Source organism: Larimichthys crocea, chromosome VI (assembly GCF_000972845.2).
Source record: "Larimichthys crocea isolate SSNF chromosome VI, L_crocea_2.0, whole genome shotgun sequence".
Classification (NCBI taxonomy): domain Eukaryota; kingdom Metazoa; phylum Chordata; class Actinopteri; family Sciaenidae; genus Larimichthys; species Larimichthys crocea.
Genome location: NC_040016.1, coordinates 20,815,663 through 20,835,169, shown reverse-complemented (window position 1 = coordinate 20,835,169; position 19,507 = coordinate 20,815,663). Strand labels below are relative to the sequence as shown.

At 43.0% G+C, this 19,507-nt stretch overlaps 1 protein-coding gene across 13 annotated transcripts in view; it reads right to left on the bottom strand.

Annotated features, from left to right (window-relative positions):
* The window catches only part of ptprt (protein tyrosine phosphatase receptor type T), a 345,472-nt gene that overhangs the window by 130,862 nt on the left and 195,103 nt on the right, over positions 1 to 19,507 (bottom strand). For all 13 annotated transcript variants that reach the window (XM_027279178.1, XM_027279180.1, XM_027279182.1 and 10 more), the window contains exons 13-15: positions 18,380 to 18,482; positions 14,354 to 14,630; positions 1,611 to 1,647 (exon numbers count right to left, since the gene is read on the bottom strand). In XM_027279178.1, coding sequence (XP_027134979.1) covers positions 1,611 to 1,647; positions 14,354 to 14,630; positions 18,380 to 18,482 — 417 coding nt within the window. The remainder of the gene's footprint in view (positions 1 to 1,610; positions 1,648 to 14,353; positions 14,631 to 18,379; positions 18,483 to 19,507) is intronic.

Sequence of the window (19,507 nt, the reverse complement as noted above, 5' to 3'; positions counted from 1 at the left end):
CTGTGGTGAAAGTCCTGATGGACCCATCCATCTCCCCACTTCCCTCATCTGTAGACTTCCTCGTTCTTTATACCATGTCACCTGACCTCAACGACACATCAAACCATTAAGCTGCACAGGTGTGTCCAAGCATGATGCTAAGGGGTAACTACAGCGTCATATTTTGAACCACAGGGTCGCTGTGCCAGTATTTGACGGGTTGCGAGTGGAAACGAGCTAAAACAGCAGCGCATTACAGAGCATCTTAGTGGGACAATTGTGTTTTTTCAGTTATTATCAGAAATGCTAGGCATGATCATTGCACACCATGTCTCTGCTGTTTTTTTTTCCTCTTTACCTGAATGCTTCCATAATCTGGCCAACAAATTGGTTCTTTGGCTCTGACAGCGGCTCTGCCTCGATACCGTCTGTAGCTTTTTATCTTAACCAGAAAAAGTACACTAACTGATCACACTGATTAAAACACACTGAACCAGACAAGTGGCATTTATCTTTGAAAAGCAGCTACTCTTGTGAGTGGCTAGCAGGTATTGCAAATAAATTAGTCATAGGCGTGCCATCTGCACTGCCCACATAGGAAAAACTTCCAAAAAGTACATCTAAAGTAGATTTGAATTTTGTTTTTGGAACACTGATCATTCTACATATCGAATATATATATATATATATAGTCACATGAAAGACAGCCACAAAGTTAAAAGCATGTCTTTTACCAAGCACACACACACACACATGCAGACAGACAGAGAGCAGTGTCTATGCACTGTAGACCTCCACCCACAGTACTTTCCACTCAAAAAAAAAAAAAAAAAAACACAGCCTGGAAATGGATAGAGCAAGATAAAAAAAAAGAATGATATAAAAGAGGAAAAATGTGCACAAATGAGCAATGAATGTTTGACGCAGGCGAGGAATAAGAGAGTGAGAGCGACAGAGAACAGAGAAAGGAGATGTGGAAAAATCAAATCAATGTTTGATGCAGATGGAAAAAAAAAATAGAAAAAAAATAAAGAGGTGAGGAAAATCAATAGCGAGCTGAAAAGCTTTCAAAGCACATTGCCTGGCGCACAAATGGGTGTATTTGCTGGAGATGAGCAGCAAATAAAGATGGGAGACATGGGGAAAGCAAAACAGAATAGGATGAAATGGGTTCTGGGGGCTAACGCTTTAGCCTCCATCCATCGGGTTTAATGAAGGCGGTCAATCGGTATGTAATGGCCCTGATGTTCCACTTTATACACTGATGAGCAACATGGATGCGGTACGAAATGGAAAAAGAGAGAGCAGGATAGAGGAAAATTATAAAGGGAGAATGTGAGACAGAACAGTGCAATAAAAGAGAAAGATTAGGTGAGAAGAAATGGAGAGAGAGAGAGAGAATGCTATGCAACGAAATCATGCAGGATAACATGGTTAGGATGTGGGGTTGCCTGGGTTCACCTGTTTCAAGACTCGTGTGTGTTTGTGCACATGTGTGTGTGTGTGTGTTCATCTCGTCTAACTTGTAACACTCGTCTGGGGGGGAGGGGGTCATGTAACAAACTAATCTTCAAGTTAAAATCAAATAATATTGTCTTTACTGTTAAGTATCAATGGAAGGGTGCTCATACCTTTGTTAGCCAGGCGGACACAGTTGATTTTGGTTTCCTGCAGAGAGAGAGGACAAAGAAAGACAGACAGACTGTTTAGGTAACCTTGTGGTAAATGTTAAGCGTTCATATTTACTGACGAGTGCCCCCGACACGAGTCAACTATTGTTCTTCTGCGTGTCTCTTCTTAGTTTTATTATTCATCTTCCGCCCTTTTTGGAAAATTAATGCGGCCCACAGCGATGAGAGGACCCCAACAAATTATATATCAAGATGTGCGTTTTCATCCAGAATCGAGTGCTATTACTTTTCTAAGAGAAAAATTTCACATAGGAATGAATAGGAAAGCCCGAAAAAAAGAAAAATTCAACAGACATTTTCAACAATGAACTTCTCTGGCATACTTTCACCGAGAGACTTCATTTAAACTTTAAAATGTAGGTACTCTTGCCTTCTCTTCAGTGATTTACTTCACTCATCGACAGCTTTTACCGTTTTTAAACTATCAAGGCTTAAAGTTGAGCAGGTTTTTACTCAAATTTCTGGGTTCATAATGGGTGTGTATTTCGTGGAATGTTTGAGCTAGAGTGGATGACATCATCAGCTAGAGTGAGGAGCAGAGAGAAAAATCTGTGAAAAAATAAAATGTATTCGACTACCATGGCCTCAAATGCCCCACTACAGACATGATTTATACATAGAAACGTAGGAAAATGTGTCTTCTCACTCACATTCGTCTGCTAAAGCTGTCAGCCTTATAGTTTTGGCGTAACACACAAAGATGCGCCACCAACACCCATCCACAGCCTCATAGACTGCCATGTTAAAAAGGTGGGAACATTTCTGGAGGAAAGCAGAAGTAACGTTTCTTTGAATCGCTCTAAAGGTCACATTTCTTCACTTTATCAACACAAAATAACTATGTAGACGTTCAGGAAGGGCTCAGGATGCTCCCAGTGATTTCGGTTCAATGATTGGAAATACAGTTTGGCCAGAAATCCTTCCTGTTCGAGGGGTGGTCTCAGCATTTTCTCTCTCTCTCTGTCAGCATTTCCAACTGACATTCTAACAGGTGCAGTAACTGCTCTGCTGATTAGGGCCGGCAGTTGGTCCTGGTTGCTTGGCAACCTTAAGCCTGCCTGAAGGAGGAGAGGGGGGAGGGGCTATTTTCAAAATAAGAGTCCCTTCAAAATAAAAGACTATATGTGTATTCAGTAACTGCTCTGCTGATTAGGGCCGGCAGGCAGAAGCCCAGCGGCGGCCATTTTAGCAGTTATTGGCACTTAACTTGAACTCGTCTGTCTAAAATGACAGAGACAGCAGAGAGCACGTTAGCTGTGCTAATTGCTAACACTAACATGCTAAGACCCCGGCAACAGCCCACTCGTCACTCTTAAAATTTCTGCTGGAATTTTCTCGTTTAAATGGATGTTTGAAGAGTCAGCATGGTCAGCCATCACAAAGGAAGGACAATGACTATGTGCTTTCAAGCGCTGGCCAAGCAAAAACATCAGAACCTTATGACTGCTAAACATTTTCCAAAAACAGAATATACATTTCATTTAAAGCAGCCATTATATGTGTGTGTGGATTGGACGTGCAAGCAAGGACGAAGTCGGTGTCATGATGATACACACAATAATGAACATGTGGTTGATGATGTGACACAGTCCTAGTTTGGTTAGGCTGAGAAAAAAACCCTGAATGCAACAGTGACCATGTTCAAAAAGACGCTCACCTCTGCATATAGGTGAAGAAGTGAACCACATTCTTATATTTAAGTGAAATTAATGAAAATACACTAACTTATCATATTAAATTTGTAGTTAATGGGGTAAAACAAGTTAAAACCTGCATTATGTCGATTGAAGGAGAAAGCTCATACCTCGCTCTTACACACACAGTATACACTCCATGATGCCATTAGTCTTTAAGGATGATCAATGAGATCATTAGACCATGTTATTAGTTTCGTATTTCGTCCTAGTTTGCAATACAGTGACCAGCTTGATTACTCTCAAAACACACGTACAAGTTATTAATGTCAGGATCGATAAGTTATTGTGTTGGAGCTGATTAGATCCATCATCCTCAGTTCATACGTACAATCATAACCGAAGCACGGTCGCCCACACCGCTCACCTTGTACAGGTACAGGCACAGAAGCACAAACACACGGACACTCCTCAGCATCCTTCACTGTCACTTCGTCTTGTTTCTCAGTTTTTCTCATATTAAAATGTAAATTATCACCAATCTCAGAACATGTTTGTAAAAATGTGTTTTAAAGATTACAATCAATCTCACCTCGACGTCTTTCGACTTTGACCTTTCTGTAAATCACTAAATCGGTGCTAACCTCTGCCTTCTCTATCTGTCTATCCTGTCGTTCTTTCTGTTGAACCTACACTTCCCGCGCCCTCCTTTTTTCTCGCCCTCACAATCTATGTCCCCGTGGTTCCACCGCTCCCGTCATTCTCTTTCTGACGGGCTGTCACCGCTTGAAGACGTGTGCTTTTTCTTTATTCCGGCTCTTCTTCATTCCTTCACTGCGCCCGTCTTCTCCTCTTTTCTTCCCTCCATAATGTGCTGTCATCAGTAAGTGTACGTATGTAACCCACTTGTCAGGCAGAGATTGGCCTCCTTCACATGTTGGCCCATTTGTCTTCATCAAAGACGACTGCGGCAGCTGCCGACGCTGACGCCTGTCACTTTAGCATTTGAACAAAATCACTCCCAAGGTACTGCCCATGTACCTTCATTTTCTTCTAAATTTGGCATTTTCAGGTCATGTTAACTTTTTTTTCTTTGACAACTGAAACCTGGAAACAATATACGTCTGCACACAACCTCTACATGGTGACGGAGCTGCTACTCACGAAAACACAACCGGTTTAACACACAGACTTGATGCATTGATTGTATATAGAGAAGGACAACATGACAGCGCCCAAAAAGTGAAGCTAAATCTCGATTGGTGGCTGGCTGCAGTATATGTCATAAACCCCGCCCAGGTCTAGGAAACCCAGATTTGTGCTGGTTGTTTATGCATGTGGGTGAAGTTTGCTTCCAGGCTTTTCTGCTGAGCCCTGCTCACGATTGAGTCGGTCAGGTGTATGATATATTTTGGCTCCCCACCCTCTATCTTTATATGTATGGTTTAAGACATTTAATTTGCATAATAAGTCATTTCACGGCTAGTGATTGGCAGTTGCTTTGCGTAGCCTCTCGGGTATTTTGAGATGTAGAGTTTAGGTTGTATGTGAATGACTCTTCAGCTACAGCTACAGCTCAGTAAGACTGTTCGCTGCACATTAAAACCTTCTCGGACTATTCTTTTGTTGATGCTGCTGACCTTCAGAAGAGCTAATTTTAGCTGTGTGATTGTAGCAAGCTCCAACACTTCAGATATGGAAAATTCAACATCGCGAGTTCCATTAAAGACAAAGTGCACATGGTGGGGAACTGGTATTTCTGGGACTAAATAACAGCTGCCAGACACACACGTATATATATAGATAGATATAGATATAGATATGCAGGGATAAGGTAGCCAGAAAATCATCCTGCAATGCTCAAATCTGATCGTGTTGATTGATGAACGGTGTCACTGCAATGTGACATCCACCTGCAAGTGTCACACTGTCAGAATATGATGGCAAAAGACGGCACAGAAGCAAACTGGGAGACATACATGAAGTTCTACATTCAGTGTTTCTGAAATACTGCGGCTGCATTATGTGAAACTGGATTTCAGTTTTTTTTTTTTTGTGCAATCAATCAGTCACAGCAAAAAGGGGAAAATATATAATAGAGAGCAAAACAGGAGAAAGGAACATTTGTGTTCATATGCAGAATGTTTGTTTTTGTCACGTTTGTGCGCTTGTGTCTGCATACTGATGCACCTGTCTGCGTGTGTGTGTGTATGTGTGTGTGTGTGTGTGTGTGCATGATAGTGTGTATGCATGTGTGTGTACATGCTGGGAGCTCATGAAGTTAAAGAGCAAGGAAGATGAATGTTAGTGGATGATGGATGGTGTTAGCTTCTCAGCTGGATCTCTCCATAAGACTAAACACACCTGCTTCTACTGCATCTCTGTCTGAATGACTGACTAAATGTCCGGCTGTCTATCTGCTTCATTGTCTTCTGGATCTGGTTCTCTCGTTGGTCTCGTGTGCTGTGTGAAACCAAAAGTAAATTTTAACGTCTTTTAAGTTACTTTTAACTGATGTAGGCTACGTAACCTGCGTAATGTATTCATGTTACGTAGGTAGCTGATCTTTTCCTGACCCTAGCAGGGATGTTTTTGTTTTTTTTTGTCAAACCTCAACATTACCTACGCAAACTTTCTTAGTTATTTATTATTACTTGCTAGACCACATGTTGCATATTTATTGACTGAGATCCTGCACGCTTTGAGCTCGGATGCTGACAGCCATCCTGTGTAATGTTTTGATAAGTGTTAGAATAAAATGTTTTATATTCGTATTGTGTGACCTGTAAGTTGTGTTGCCAACTCATCACCCTGGTTTCTATAGATCCATAGAGCAGAAGGCCACCTCTATCAGTTGATTGAAACAGGATCTGTAGAACAGAGGGATACTCTGATTATCAGCCGGTTGAAGACAGAGGGACAAGATACCGCCAGGGTCAAAAGTCAAACCCCCTTAAAAGTTCAGTATGCAGTTAGTCATGTGAGGCGTACTGTAAGATAGATGTCTCAGATCGCTAACTAGGTACAACTGAACATCGAAGAGGGAGTTTAGGTTTTCCTCCTCTTTAGGAAGCTGGCTGAAGACGATTGGACAGTGCCAAGAGGCTGGGACCAGCCTGTGCACCAACAAGGCAGAGCCAAGTTTGAACCAGGGCAGCTCCACAACAGTTTTTGGACCAATGAGATAGGCACACATATTATATAACTTTATGTAAATTCAAAGTTAGGCGCTCTCTTTTTGGAAGTTGGTTGCAGCTAACTGCTTGCAGACTGTGATTTGCTGAAGAAAAGAAAAGAGGTCCATGTACATGTAATATTTTGATGTCCTGATGCTAAATAAATACTCGTACTAAGGAATAATTCGGCTACAGAATTCCTCTATGCAAATCAACGAACGCGCTGACAGGAGCTGTGTTTGATTCTAAAGAGTGAAAGAAGTTTGCATATGAAGGCGATGGATGGATAAACCACTGTGCTGAGCTCAACTGTACCATCATGTCAACTTCTATATAGTCTAAGTTGTGTCACTTATATTACATAATCTAACAAAGCAGCTTCCTTTTGAGCCTGAACCGAACCACTGCGACGGTCTAAACTCAAAATGTGAAATCTCAAGTCTTTCAGTGGGGCTTTATTTTGAAAGTCTAACTGCACGTTGCATATTAATTGTTACTAACTTGACCGACAGAGTCCTGCACATGCAAATTTTTGACGTGTTCTCAGGGAGAGCATGCTGAACACAGTGCGTTTTGCGCTTCGGTAAATATGCAAAGATAATATGCAAAGACAGCTGATCCAGAGGAGTTAGTGTCTGTCCCCTGCTAATGAGACATTTCTGTGCGTTCCATCAATAGATCTGTAGAACACGCATATCTTTGAATGTGTAATGAAAACCCATCGGGATAAAGCATCACACGAGGCCTCAGCAGTACATCTGAAACTTCGACTCACCTGCCTATCAAATCCTACAGGTGGCCACCATGGGAATAAGATCAGCTCACTGAGCACCCGGTGACTTGTGTTCTCGAGAAATCGGCCGTACCGCGCCTATTTACGGTTCCATTTAGAGACCCGGCTGTTGTGGATTCACGGTTAGCTGTGAATAAGAGCGTTTGCCTCGTCTTCACTCATGCTAATGGGCCAAACCTCGGGAGGTTGCAAGAAGCAAAGTTAATAAATGTAAGGCCAATTTATTGCCCCTGCCTTTATCCTGAGAGGCTGGGAGACGAGATGCTGGTGGTGGTGTGGTGGGGGGGGGGGGGGTTGTTTACGATGGAGACACTGGAGACACAGTGTGTGTGTTTCTGTGTGTGTAGTAGTTAACTTTGTCGAGCCTGACAAGAATACTAAGTGTGTATAGGAGATGCAGCTGCTGTGTGGGTGAGTTCTCTCTCTCTCTCTTCATCTGTCCATCTTTCCATCTTCCCGTCTCTCTTCCCACTATCTCTCCTAACGTCGAACAGTTGGTTGGGTCAGTGTTCTGACTGACGGGCCAGATTTCCAACCACGTGTGTGTGTGTGTTTTTTGTCTGACTTCTGGATGTTGTGATTGGCTGTCGTGGGTTCCCAGGCAACCCAGGGTAGCCAGGGTAACAACTTTTTACACTCTTTCCTGAATATCCATCTCATCTGTCTGTTTCAAGTGTGAAAGGTTTCCATACATTATCCATACACACATATTTTTAGTTGACTGGTGGCTTCAGCTGGTGAAGTTTGTCTGTCACACACACTCACGTACACATGGCTGCATACTCCTGCCCACAAGGTAAAGGTGTGTTTTCTCTCTCTCTCTCTCTCACACACACACACACACACACACACACACACACACACACACACACACACAGAGTAAAAGTCCATTTAAGGATTTCGGAGTCAGCCGAATGCATCTTGATTGACGTGGACTGTCAGCTGGTAAAATCTCTCTCTGTGTCTTCTCTCCTACAACCCTCCAAAATCTGCACTCTGAGGCTGGCTTGCTTGGCGTAGTGAATGTGTGGGTGAATGTGTGTGTGCATGTGTGTGTGTGTGTGTGTGTGTGTGCGTGAATGACGTTGATTGTCAGAGTACCTTGGCCAACCCCTGAGGCTTTTTACTTGTCAAGAAAGGTGTCTGGCTGCATTTTTCACAGCGCGGGAGGGCATGTTTTTTTTTTTTCGTGCGTGTGCCACCGTTTCCTTTTGTTTCGGTGCCATTTCTCGCCCCATTTCTCCTCCTCCTCCTCCTCCTCCTCTCTGTTTCTCCTCCAGCAATTCTACCTTTCCTCTCTTGCATTTGTGTTTTGGCTCCCTCCTCCTCCGTTGGTTTTTCAACTTAATCATCCGTCCCTCTGCTTTTCGGTCCATGAACTTCACATGCTGCATTTTATCCATTTGACTGATGCTCTTATCTACGTAGAGTGAAAAAGTTGGTCCAGAATGTCTCCCCAGTTTTTTGTTTCTTTTCCTCCTTTTGTGTCCTTGTGCCACTCTTGAAGCATCAAGACAAGCGTTGACTTGAGTATACGCAGGGTATTTAAAGTGGACTGGGTCATAAAATTGGAGAATTCGTGGCTTTTATCTATTTTGTATATTCTTGAATTCAAACTTTCAGAAGTTTGAGACTGTTTGTGAGCGTCCTCAGATGTCCAGGTCATCGCTCTTTGTGAAGCTGGGGGGAACCGGACTTGGTTGTAGATCCGTGAAAACGTATCCAAGAGACTTCTTCAGGTCTGAACTGAACAGACTCTTCTCAAAGATTTAGACTGTTGGTCAGACTTACCAAGTAGTTTGAAGAAGTCTATGGAAAATAAGTCTAATATCTTTACTATATGTATACATTTATTAAAATCAAACTCTTATTTTTAACCCAATTTTAAATTTTTCAGATTCCTATGCAGTTGATGCTTGAATCTGTCTGCAGGGGTTTTCTCAGTCGGCATTCAGCTTCTTCCTTTCAGGTGCTGGGTGATGGGGGAGTGGTCAGGGAAACCATTTCCTTACAGACCTGCCTCTGTCATAAATGAAACAGTAAAGGGCCTTTGCAAGTGTTGCCACAAAGCTGGTGGCACAATGGTCTCTAAAATCTAACTGTATGCTGCAGCCTGGTGATTTCCCCTAACTGGAACTGAGGGGGCTGCAGGAGAACTTCTATTCGACGTGAATGGCATCATTTGAGATGCTCTCACTGCACTTCTGTCTTTCTTAGGGTCCATTTCACTCTCTTCTCTCCCACTATTTCTCTTCAGCCGTGCCGGCCTCCATCTTTGCCTCTAGTATTATATCTTCTTTAATGTCTCTTTCACTCTTTTTAGACTTTTACTCCCCCTCCCTCCATCGTTCCTCGTCCCAAAGTCCCCGATCACTCCTGCTCTTACTTCTCTTACTTACAGCCCTTAGGCACTTTATTCTCATCTGTGTGTGTGTGTTTTCCTTTAATGTGGGTGGCATGTGTGTGTGTGTGTGTGTGTGGTGTGTGTGTGTGTGTGTGTGACATCACACGACATCGAGGGAGAAATCAAGATCGCCCTTGGCGAGCAGTATTAATGTGCAGAGCGTCGACTAATTGGCACAATGATGGGAGATGAGAGACTGGCATCAGACTGATGTCACCCCAGAGGGGGGAGAGAGAGAGAGAGAGAGAGTGGAGAAAGAGGGAATGAAAGGAGAGGAGAGGGGAGGCAAGGAAATAAAGGGAGGGAAAAAGTTGAGGTAGAGTTAAGAGAAACAGGTGGGAATGAAAGGAGACAAGCAAAGGAAGACATGGAGGGGTGAAAGAAAGAGTGAAATAAGATGATGATGAAACAGAAAGAGAAACAGAGTGGGAGGAGAGAAAGAATCAACAAGGTGGGAGGATAAGAGAGAATGTAAAATGGAAAGGTAACAAGGAAAGGAGGCACTGAGAAAGGAAAGGAAAGAACAAGTGGGCAAGAGATGAGGGAAAGAAACACACAGAGGGAAATGCAATGGAGGACAAGAAGATGGACAGAAAATAGAGAAAGACAATTTGAGCAAAGAGGGTAAGACATGGAAATATGTAGCAGGGTTTTTTTTTTTCCTATTAGGGAGACAGCAGTGAGCAACGAAGAGATGGAGAGTGGGTGGATTGAGAGAACAATTTCTTCTAAATGTTCTCAAGAGAGACAGGGACAGAAAATAAAAGAGAATGAGAGGAGGAGAGACGTTCTCCTTGATGGACAGGTGGAGCTCAGAGATGGAGCGAGAGCGAGCAGGATTATCCAAGAAAGGCAGAGAATGAGAACCAGACTTTCATCCATGAGATCAAACTCCAGCAAACCAGCCAAGTCCTCTAAAATGTAAATGAGGAGCTTCTATCCAATATGAGACATCCACCGCCTGGGAAGACGGGGAAAAAAAAAAAAAAAAAAAAGTGACACCTACTCTCGCAAAATGACTGACAGCAGAGAAATTAAACAAATTACAGTACTTTGTGAGAAGTGCAGATAACTTAAATCCCTGATTGACAAATATCACTTCCACACATCCTCACTGAAACAGTATATAATGGAGATATTGAATTCAGAGAAGGAATTATTCAAATGCTGACATTCTGCTTTGTGCAGAGCTGTCGAATGCACAGCTGGGTGCAGTGGATTCACTGGCCAAATGAATTTCTCCGTAGCCAGCGCATCTTTCCAAATATATATATAAAAAAAAAAGGGCTGAAGTAAGACCCGTATTGTCACCTTGTGTTAAAGGAGACACGTCCTTCAACCACACAGGCCGGGTTGTCAACAGACATTCACCCTGCTGGCGAGTCCTTGAGGAAGGCACTCGAGCTCCAGGGCAGCTGTTGTGTACCTGACCCCTTACCATTGATTTCCTCTGCAGAAAACTGACAGCGCAGGTATTTTTTTTTGTTCACACACTTTGAGTCAGGATAATAACACAGTACAAACGTTATATCACCCCAAAACTTTTACAGGAGCCACAGTGTGTATCACCTCTCGCTCGGACATTCATTCGGTGGACAGTAAAATTGGTTTAATTTGGTAGTTTGACTTTTTCAGGTGGGCACTGAGGTACGAGGACTTGTTGGGATGAAAAAGTGTGAAGACACAAAGATGTGGTGATAAACTTGTACCACTTTGAATATTTTTGTAAAGTGCTAACAAATAATGTTGCTCTGCCAATAAGAGCATCAGATCAGAAAGTGTGTATTTGTTTTATTGTGGGAGACAGTTCATTCCGCTGATATAGAGAATAACAGCACTCAGACCATTACGTTAAAGTTACATTATCTATTAAATGGCAACCATGTAATACAAGCTAATAATAAGTCATCAGTAATCAATAAACCACTGTTAATCAAACTGATAACTAACAGTAGTCAACGTCTGAGCACCTTATCATACCTAACAGCTGCCTAGTGTTTCTGTAGTGTTGACGAAACGTTCAAACATAAACATACAAAGCTCTCTGTGCTGTCAGTGGAAAATAAAACTCCCTGTAAGAAATATGAATAACAGTTTCCTACGTGTCCGTAAGAACACATCACTAGAAACACAAGATGAAGGATGTCAAATGTCGAGTGTCCCCTTGCTAATTCAGTATTAATACATAAACATGAACCTTACATAACCGCTAACTTCACATTTTGGGTTTGGGTCAGATATATACCATGCCGTGCTAATATTCAGTACAGCAGCACTGCCTCTTGTGTGTGATTGCTTTTCTTCTTTTCTTTTCACTGCAGATATCTTTTCTTAACTGTTACACACACACAAATAAATTAAGAGACTCAAATCTCCAATGTCTCTTTCTCAAAGGAGAAAATAAAACTGTTAAGTGGAGCATTCTGTTAGTCGCAGTAGCTGCTAAGTTAGAAAAACAATAATTATTTCATGCATCATTTTCTCTCTGACCCGCGCAGAAAATAATATGTTTATTGGCAGAACTTCACGAATTTCATGAGTGTTTGTCCATTTTTCACGCCTCACTTCTTTATCGAATCATCTGGGTTATGGTGACTGCCGCCAACCTCCTCACCAGCGCCGCCCACAATGCTGCAATCCATGACCCAAACAAATCTCACACTGATTGGATTGACTGAGATCCAATCAAATAAGGAATTCCTATGTGATTTGGGGCCTGCACACACACACACACACACACACACACACAAACAAAGCACATGCATATACACAACTGGAAAGCACACACACTTTAAAAACACGTACTCATCCAGTCACACGCATGCTTGTTCAATCACGCAAGAACCACCACCACCTCCTCCTCCTCCTCCTCCTCCTCCTCCCTCAGACTCACACACACAATCTCCCTCCGTGTGAGTGCATTGTGGGAAATCTGCCGTCTGAAGGAGGATATTACATCACGGCGTCAGCCAGCTTTTCCCGGGCCCCGCTCGCCAAGCCGAGTTACCGTGGTTACAGCAGTGGAAAATTAAAACAACCCTCACAGGGGTTCAGAGTATTATGGAAATTCAAAAGTCAAGTTCAAGTTGTGAATGAGTTATGAGAAGGAGAGAGGTGGCGGAGGTGGGCGGGCTGCTGTTACATTTGCAGACAGTATAATTGCCAGGCAAAAAAAAAGGGGAAAGCAAACAGACAGATGGATTCTGGGAGTGAAAACTCTTCAGTTGATTCTTTGATAGAAAGTAACATTCACTTGACTGAAGCTGAGAGAGTCATTTAAAGTGTTCCTGCAAAGCCCTCGTCTCGTCTCTTGATGCTGTGACACCTATCGTGACATCACTGATTAGGGTGTGGCCAAAGGTAGAGTCTCATCTTTGAGAAGCTGTTTAAGCTTTGTGATTAAAAAACCTGTTTTCATCAGACGATTACAAGTTTTTATCATGACATAACAGGCTTTAAATCATTTGGACGTGTAATCAGGTGAATGGTGTGTCTGTCTTTTCCACTCTTACACTATGTCATTCTGTGCTCAGGGTATGAGTACGTAACGCCTTACAGCACTACGTCACACACCAACAACTACCGTAATTTTCAGACTATAAGCAGCTACTTTTTTCACACGCTTTAAACCCTGCGGCCTATACAACGGTGCGTCTTATTTATAGATTTTTTACTGGCCAACACTCTCTAGCAATAAACGCAAAAGTGAGACAGACGTAGGGAAAGATTATGCGCCGAAGAAGACACTAGTTTTGATTTGGATTTTGTCATTTTTACGCATCATGCACACACCCTCATCGTGGAAAACACACGAAGAAATGCAGATGATGCAGCTTTTAAGTTAAAGGCAATCGATCTGGCCCTCAAAGAAGGAAATAGAGCTACTGCACGTAATCTTGTCATCCCGCGTTGATGCCGTACTGATGATTTTCAGGCACAGTTTGAAAAATGAAAACTACAAAAATCTTCCGTGTAAATATCTCATGTTACAACATGAAGACAATATTCAAATGCGGCCAATATATGTACAAAATGTATTTTCTTTTAAAATGTAGCTGGTGCGGGTTATATTCAGCTGCACTCAATAGTGTTTCATGTCCTCCGGCTCCTCCTCTCTTAACTCTCTGTGAGTTGCAGTTTCCTGATGGACAGTAGAGTAAACTGCTGTAAAATGTAGCTGCTGTTAGTTAATGTCATTTCACTTTGTTAGCCAGGCTGCCTGGACTTTGAACTCAGAGCACTGGGAGAGTGTTAGTGTTTGTACCACGGGTGTTTTGAAGAGGAGGATGTGCAGACTGGGGGCGCTAAATTCCAAAAATAGAAAATATTTGCAGCAATGTTGTTTTAATGTTCCATATTAGTTTAAATTTTGTTTCCAGGTTTCCCTGTTTCCAGTTTTAAAGCCTCCATATGAAGAATTTTTAAAAAGTTCCTGTTGATCGAGCCCTTCTGCTGGTTTTGTTTTATTTGCTTCAAACTGTTGAATAAGATCAGCTTGTTATGAAGTTGTTGCACAAACTGTTGAATAAGATCAGCTTGTTATGAAGTTGTTGCATTGTTTGAAGCAATCTGGATTTAGAAAGTGCTCTATAAATGAAGACGCGTCCAGGTTTGGAGGGAATACTGAATTCCTCCATTCGTTTCAGAGTTAAGCTTCATATATCTGCAACACTCACCCCGTTGGCTCTGCTCATGGCCTGGTAGTAGATGCTGTAGCTCTTGGCCGGCGACAGCGGAGGATTCCAGAAACCGCCGTAGCTCTTGTTGTCGCCCACCGTGAACGGCTGCACCACCGTGAGGCTGGACGGGGGCAGCTCGGCGGCGATGTAATAGGACGAGTCCAAGATGGAGGCGTTGCGGAAGCTGACGGGAGCGGAGAAACACTCGGGGGCTTCGGAGGCGGCGCGGCGGGTCTTGGACTTTCGCTCCTCTTTCACAACGAGCTGGTAGGAGCTGGTGACACAGATAAAGTCACATTAATACCTGCTAATGAAACAATCAGTCTTAAAACAGGTGCACTTTTATAGCCTGGCTTAATTTGTTTGATCTGAATTTTACTTTTCTCACTATAGAGCACCCGGCCATTAAAAAGCTTCAATATCCTGAGTGCTTTATATCCATTTTGGCAATTAAAGCATTAAGACGGCTGAAGTCTGCAAAGAATTCTCCGGAAAAGGCCGACTATCCTTTAAAAAGGAATATAATTTGTTCCAGGGGTCACTTTCTTTTTCCAAATGGTGGATATACTTTGGAAGCGAACTTCAGCGAACTTAACAAAGTAGCTGGCAGATCATTTCCTGCGCTGACTCAGCAGCAAAGTGTGAATTAAAAGTGTGTGAGAGAGTGTGTGTGTGTGTGTGAGAGAGTAACAGATATAAAGTTACATCCTCTTTTGCATATGCATGCATGGTGTGTGTGTGTGTGTGTGTGTGTGGCGCTAGGAGGTGTGCATGTGCCTGTATGTGCTTTAGTAGGTGTGTGTGTGTGGGTGTGTGTGTGTGTGTGATATCTAACAGGTGTAATTATCCACCGGGTGTATTGACGTGTGTTTATATACTATACTGTGTCTAAGTCTGTGTGTGTGGGCTCTTTTATGTGTGTGTGTGTGTGTGTGTGTGTGTGTGTGTGTGTGTGTGCTTCCATCCTGCTCTGAGAGGCTTCATGAATGGCTGAGGGCTCCTTCAGCGGTCAGGACAAACGCAGCGGCCCTCCGCAATTACCTCCGTCCTCCACGCCAAGAACTCACTTCACAATTATACGCAATTAGGGAAATGTATGTTTCTGTGAAGGGGGCCGTGGCCAATTATCCCCAGCTCCCGTTTGGCAGCTTTCATAAAAGATAATTGCTGATGACCAAAGATGAGTCTCTCTCTCTCACACACACTCACACACACACACACACATTCACACACACACACTCTCTGTGCCGTTTCTGCCTTTCTGGTGAAATATCTATTTCAAACTAATGGCTTTCAGTGGCTGCACAAGGGATGAAGCCTGGCACATGGGCGAATATAGACTTTTTTTTTTTACAGGTGTTTCTATATTCGCCTGTGTTGCTGTAGTTCTCTCTTTGTGAGTTTTAAACATCCGCTTTGGAAAATGTGAACAGTTTGGAGCGCGTGGACCTTTTAGTAAATGAACATTTTGTAAAGTGAGGACGTTTCCGATGATCCTTCATGGGCCTGTTTGGCAGTTGAGACTGTGAGCGGTGTCCACTGTTAGCCTTTAAAAACTGCTTTTCACTGTGTCCATTTATGTGCATGCATGTGTGTGTGCACATGACCCATCTCAGTAAGCATTCCTCATCTAAGCTCCTGAACCTGAGGTGCTCTTATCTCCTCAAAATAAATATAAAAGAACACCACCAAACATCAGCGTGAACATTAACCGGCAGATACATTTCCCTCCGCCGCTCCACGTACATCTGTTGGCACTTAAAGCATGTAATACTAAGCAAACACGCAAAGAGGCTTATCCGGGGTTGATAAACACATAAAGATGTGAGCGGTTGGAGTGCAGCCTAATTCAAAATGATATATTTGCCATGTGTGGGTGATAAATGGCGAGATACGGTATGGGATTTACAGAAATTAACACTAAACCACTGACCCACGCTCACATTTCACAAAGTCCATTTCCCCAAGTCCAAATTGAAGTGATATATATTCTCCACGCACTCTTGTCGAAACTGTATTTCCCTCAAGGCAACTGCAGAATAATGTTCTCTCCTGCACCAATTAAATGGATGAGATCACATGTTCAAAGTGAACTTTTAATTAAAAAACACGCTGGCTGAGAAAATGAGAAAAGGAATAAATTAGCTGTGTGTCCATTTTAAAACAAAAGCAGCGAGCGCAGTGGACCTGGGACCTGAAGACGGAAACTCCAGTGTGAGTTCTTTTATCGAGTTTCTTTTTGTTTGTTAGTTTTAATTGTACTTACGTTATAGAAAAATACTCAACCAGCTGTAGAACTGTTAACGGTAAAGTTAATGTTCATGAATTCATATTTGCAAATATTTGTGATGTTGTGTTTTGGGCCCATTTTTCACGCAGCTTTATATCCCACCAGGAGTGTTTTGAAAGCGTTTGACCCCCTAAACCAGGGGTGCCCAAACTTTTTTCGGTGCGGGCCACATCAACTTGCCTTTCTGTGTCTATAACCGGAAATGATATCAGTCCCACCAGGGTTTCGCGGCCTTTTTTGAAATAGTTGCGGCCTAAAATCCCTGATGTTGCATGAGGTTTTCAAAAAAATTGCGGTGAAAGTTGCGGTGCTTTTTACATTTTTGTTGCGATTTTGTTGCGGGAGGAAGTGAAAGTTGTGTTAAGTTGCGATTCGACAGTCGCGGGGAGGGCGCAGCGAGCACTAAGTCCACGGCCCCGGGAAGCGGCGAGGTCCGGGCAGGAGGCCGCTGTAAAGCTCGCGGCCGGAGCCGTGAGCCACCTTCGCCCCCTGAGCCTTCCTAAGCCGACCCAGAGCCGGTCGCGGTGCACCACCACGGAGGAAATGCGCCCGGCGGAGGCCAGCCAGCGCCGGGGAGAGGTCCCATGAGGGGATCCTCCCGCACCGTGCGGCGGCCCCTGACCCGCCGAGTCGAATCCCCCGGGCAGACTGCGCGGAAGTTGATCACGAGCAAAGTCTAGTCGGAATATACCATTGTGTGAGGGGATGAAAATTAGCTAGTACTGTAATTAGTTCGTAAATAAGGTAGAATTTAATTAGAATGCCAAGCTTAATCATTAAGTGTGGATATTTTATAATAGGAAAATGCAATTTTGAAAAATAGGCCATGTTTAGAGGGATTGTTTGGGATCGTTAAGTGGGCCGTAGTTTGGAGACCCCTGCCCTAGACTTTGTTAACTTGCTCAGATTCAGTTAATATGCTATATAGGTAAACTGATGTTTTATTTTGAACCGTCTGGACTCCCTCCACGTTTATGTGTCTGACTTCCAGCCAGCTCGATCTGCTCTGTGCTGATCGACGTGGCTGGTCGCGGCGTCTATCAAAAACAGAACAGTCGTGTATACTCGATGGAGAGCTGCTTCTGAAACGTGTCACGCTTGTGGCGGGGTTGCGACACGTCTCGAACGAACGGATGTCAGTGGCTTTTTATGAAATGCTTTCATGAAAAGTTTTCAGAGTTGATTTTTCTGTTATTGTGCCACTATATGCCAACCATGTGTTTACATGACTGACTGCACATTTTTTGTGCATAATGTGAAAAAAAAAGAGCCAATGTCCTTAAAAGCTTTTTTTTTTTATCCTTTTATGTCAACAAGCTTTTGGCAGGGCGTTTCAATTAAAGCAGTGAAGTCTCAAGTGACCAGACATTGATTGCCAAATTACCATTAAACATTTAGGCCTGTCAAGTCAGCTTGAAGTTGCATCTCCATGGAGGCGGTGACTAAAAAGCTGCAAGATGCTAAAGTGACTAATGGCGATATGTTTCACTGCCAAATTTATATCTATGAAAAAAAAAAAGAAGTCTTATTCTCGGAGTTCCTTTGCATACAAATTGGACTTATATGTGTGAGTGATTTTAATGGCTTTAAAAGAGACCCCCGAGGAAGACGAGAGAGGAAAGTGGATGTAAAGAGAGGGTGAAGGGTATAGAGAGGAGAGGAGAGGGAGAAATAAAGGAAGTGTTGGTAGAATGAAAGAATGAAATGTAACGACAGGACAGGTGAGAAATTACCTGATTGGCGCTCCACGTGATTGGGCGGGCTTCAGCAGGATGGTGATGGTGGTCTCCGTCTCGTTCAGTGGAGCCTCAGACTCGTACTCTGGCATCATGGGAGCTGATGGTAAGAAAAGCGAAAGCATTATTGACCAGCATTCTGCACCGTATAATGATGAATATTCATTAATGCCAGCCCAAATCTCTGGATTACAAACACACTGACCCTGCACATTCCTCCCTTATTCATTTTCCTCAGCTCAATAAGTCTTCTACAAACGGACTGTGTCGCACGCACGGACACGATGAAACGTGAGTTTCGGTTTGTAAAATGAGCCTGATGTCAAAGGGAAAACTGATCTCAGAACACAACGTGAGCTCGACTTTCTTTTCCAGATTGGTTTACTTTAGGAAGTTGAAAAAATGTCAAACTTGTGAAAGATAAAAGCACCGGTAAACATTACGTAAAGCTTAAAAAACAAATCATCTAATCTGTCCTGTCCTTTTTTCTTTCTGATATTTTCCTATCAGATCTTGACAGCAGCCATCTCCTCAGGTGTTATTAAGAGCAACAGAAAGATGGATGTGTGCTTCAACACGAACAGTTTTTAATTTCACGTCTGTCATGCCCTCATTTTGCAGGTTCAGCGTCTGTGCCCATCTGAGTAAAACATCAACACTTTCTTCTCTGATTGGTGTGACATGTAGGTTATTAACACAAGTCCAATCCCTCCTCCTATGTCCATCCATCTCCATCTGTCTGCATCATTCAATTTAAATCTCTTTATCCTTTGGTCCCTGAATGAGATAATGAAGATTGGGGATGGCGTGACATTTAGAGGGAGACGACGTCTGTGTTCAGGAACGCTGTGTTTTCTAACAACATGTTGTTAAGATTTGAGAGGCTCAGCGGAAAGGTCAACATAAAATCAGTGTAAGTGTTGACAGAGAGGACAATGCTAATAACGTGCTGATGACAGGTTTAGATATCGCAGCCTTCTGTCGTTCAATCAGCACTCAACATGGTCAGTGGGTAGAGGAAGGTTTGCCTACTGCCCATGTTTTGGATTTAGTTCAGAATCAGAAAAACTTATCGTGCCAGTGGCAGTTGGTATGACGTGTCCTGATCAGAGGGTTTCTGTAACG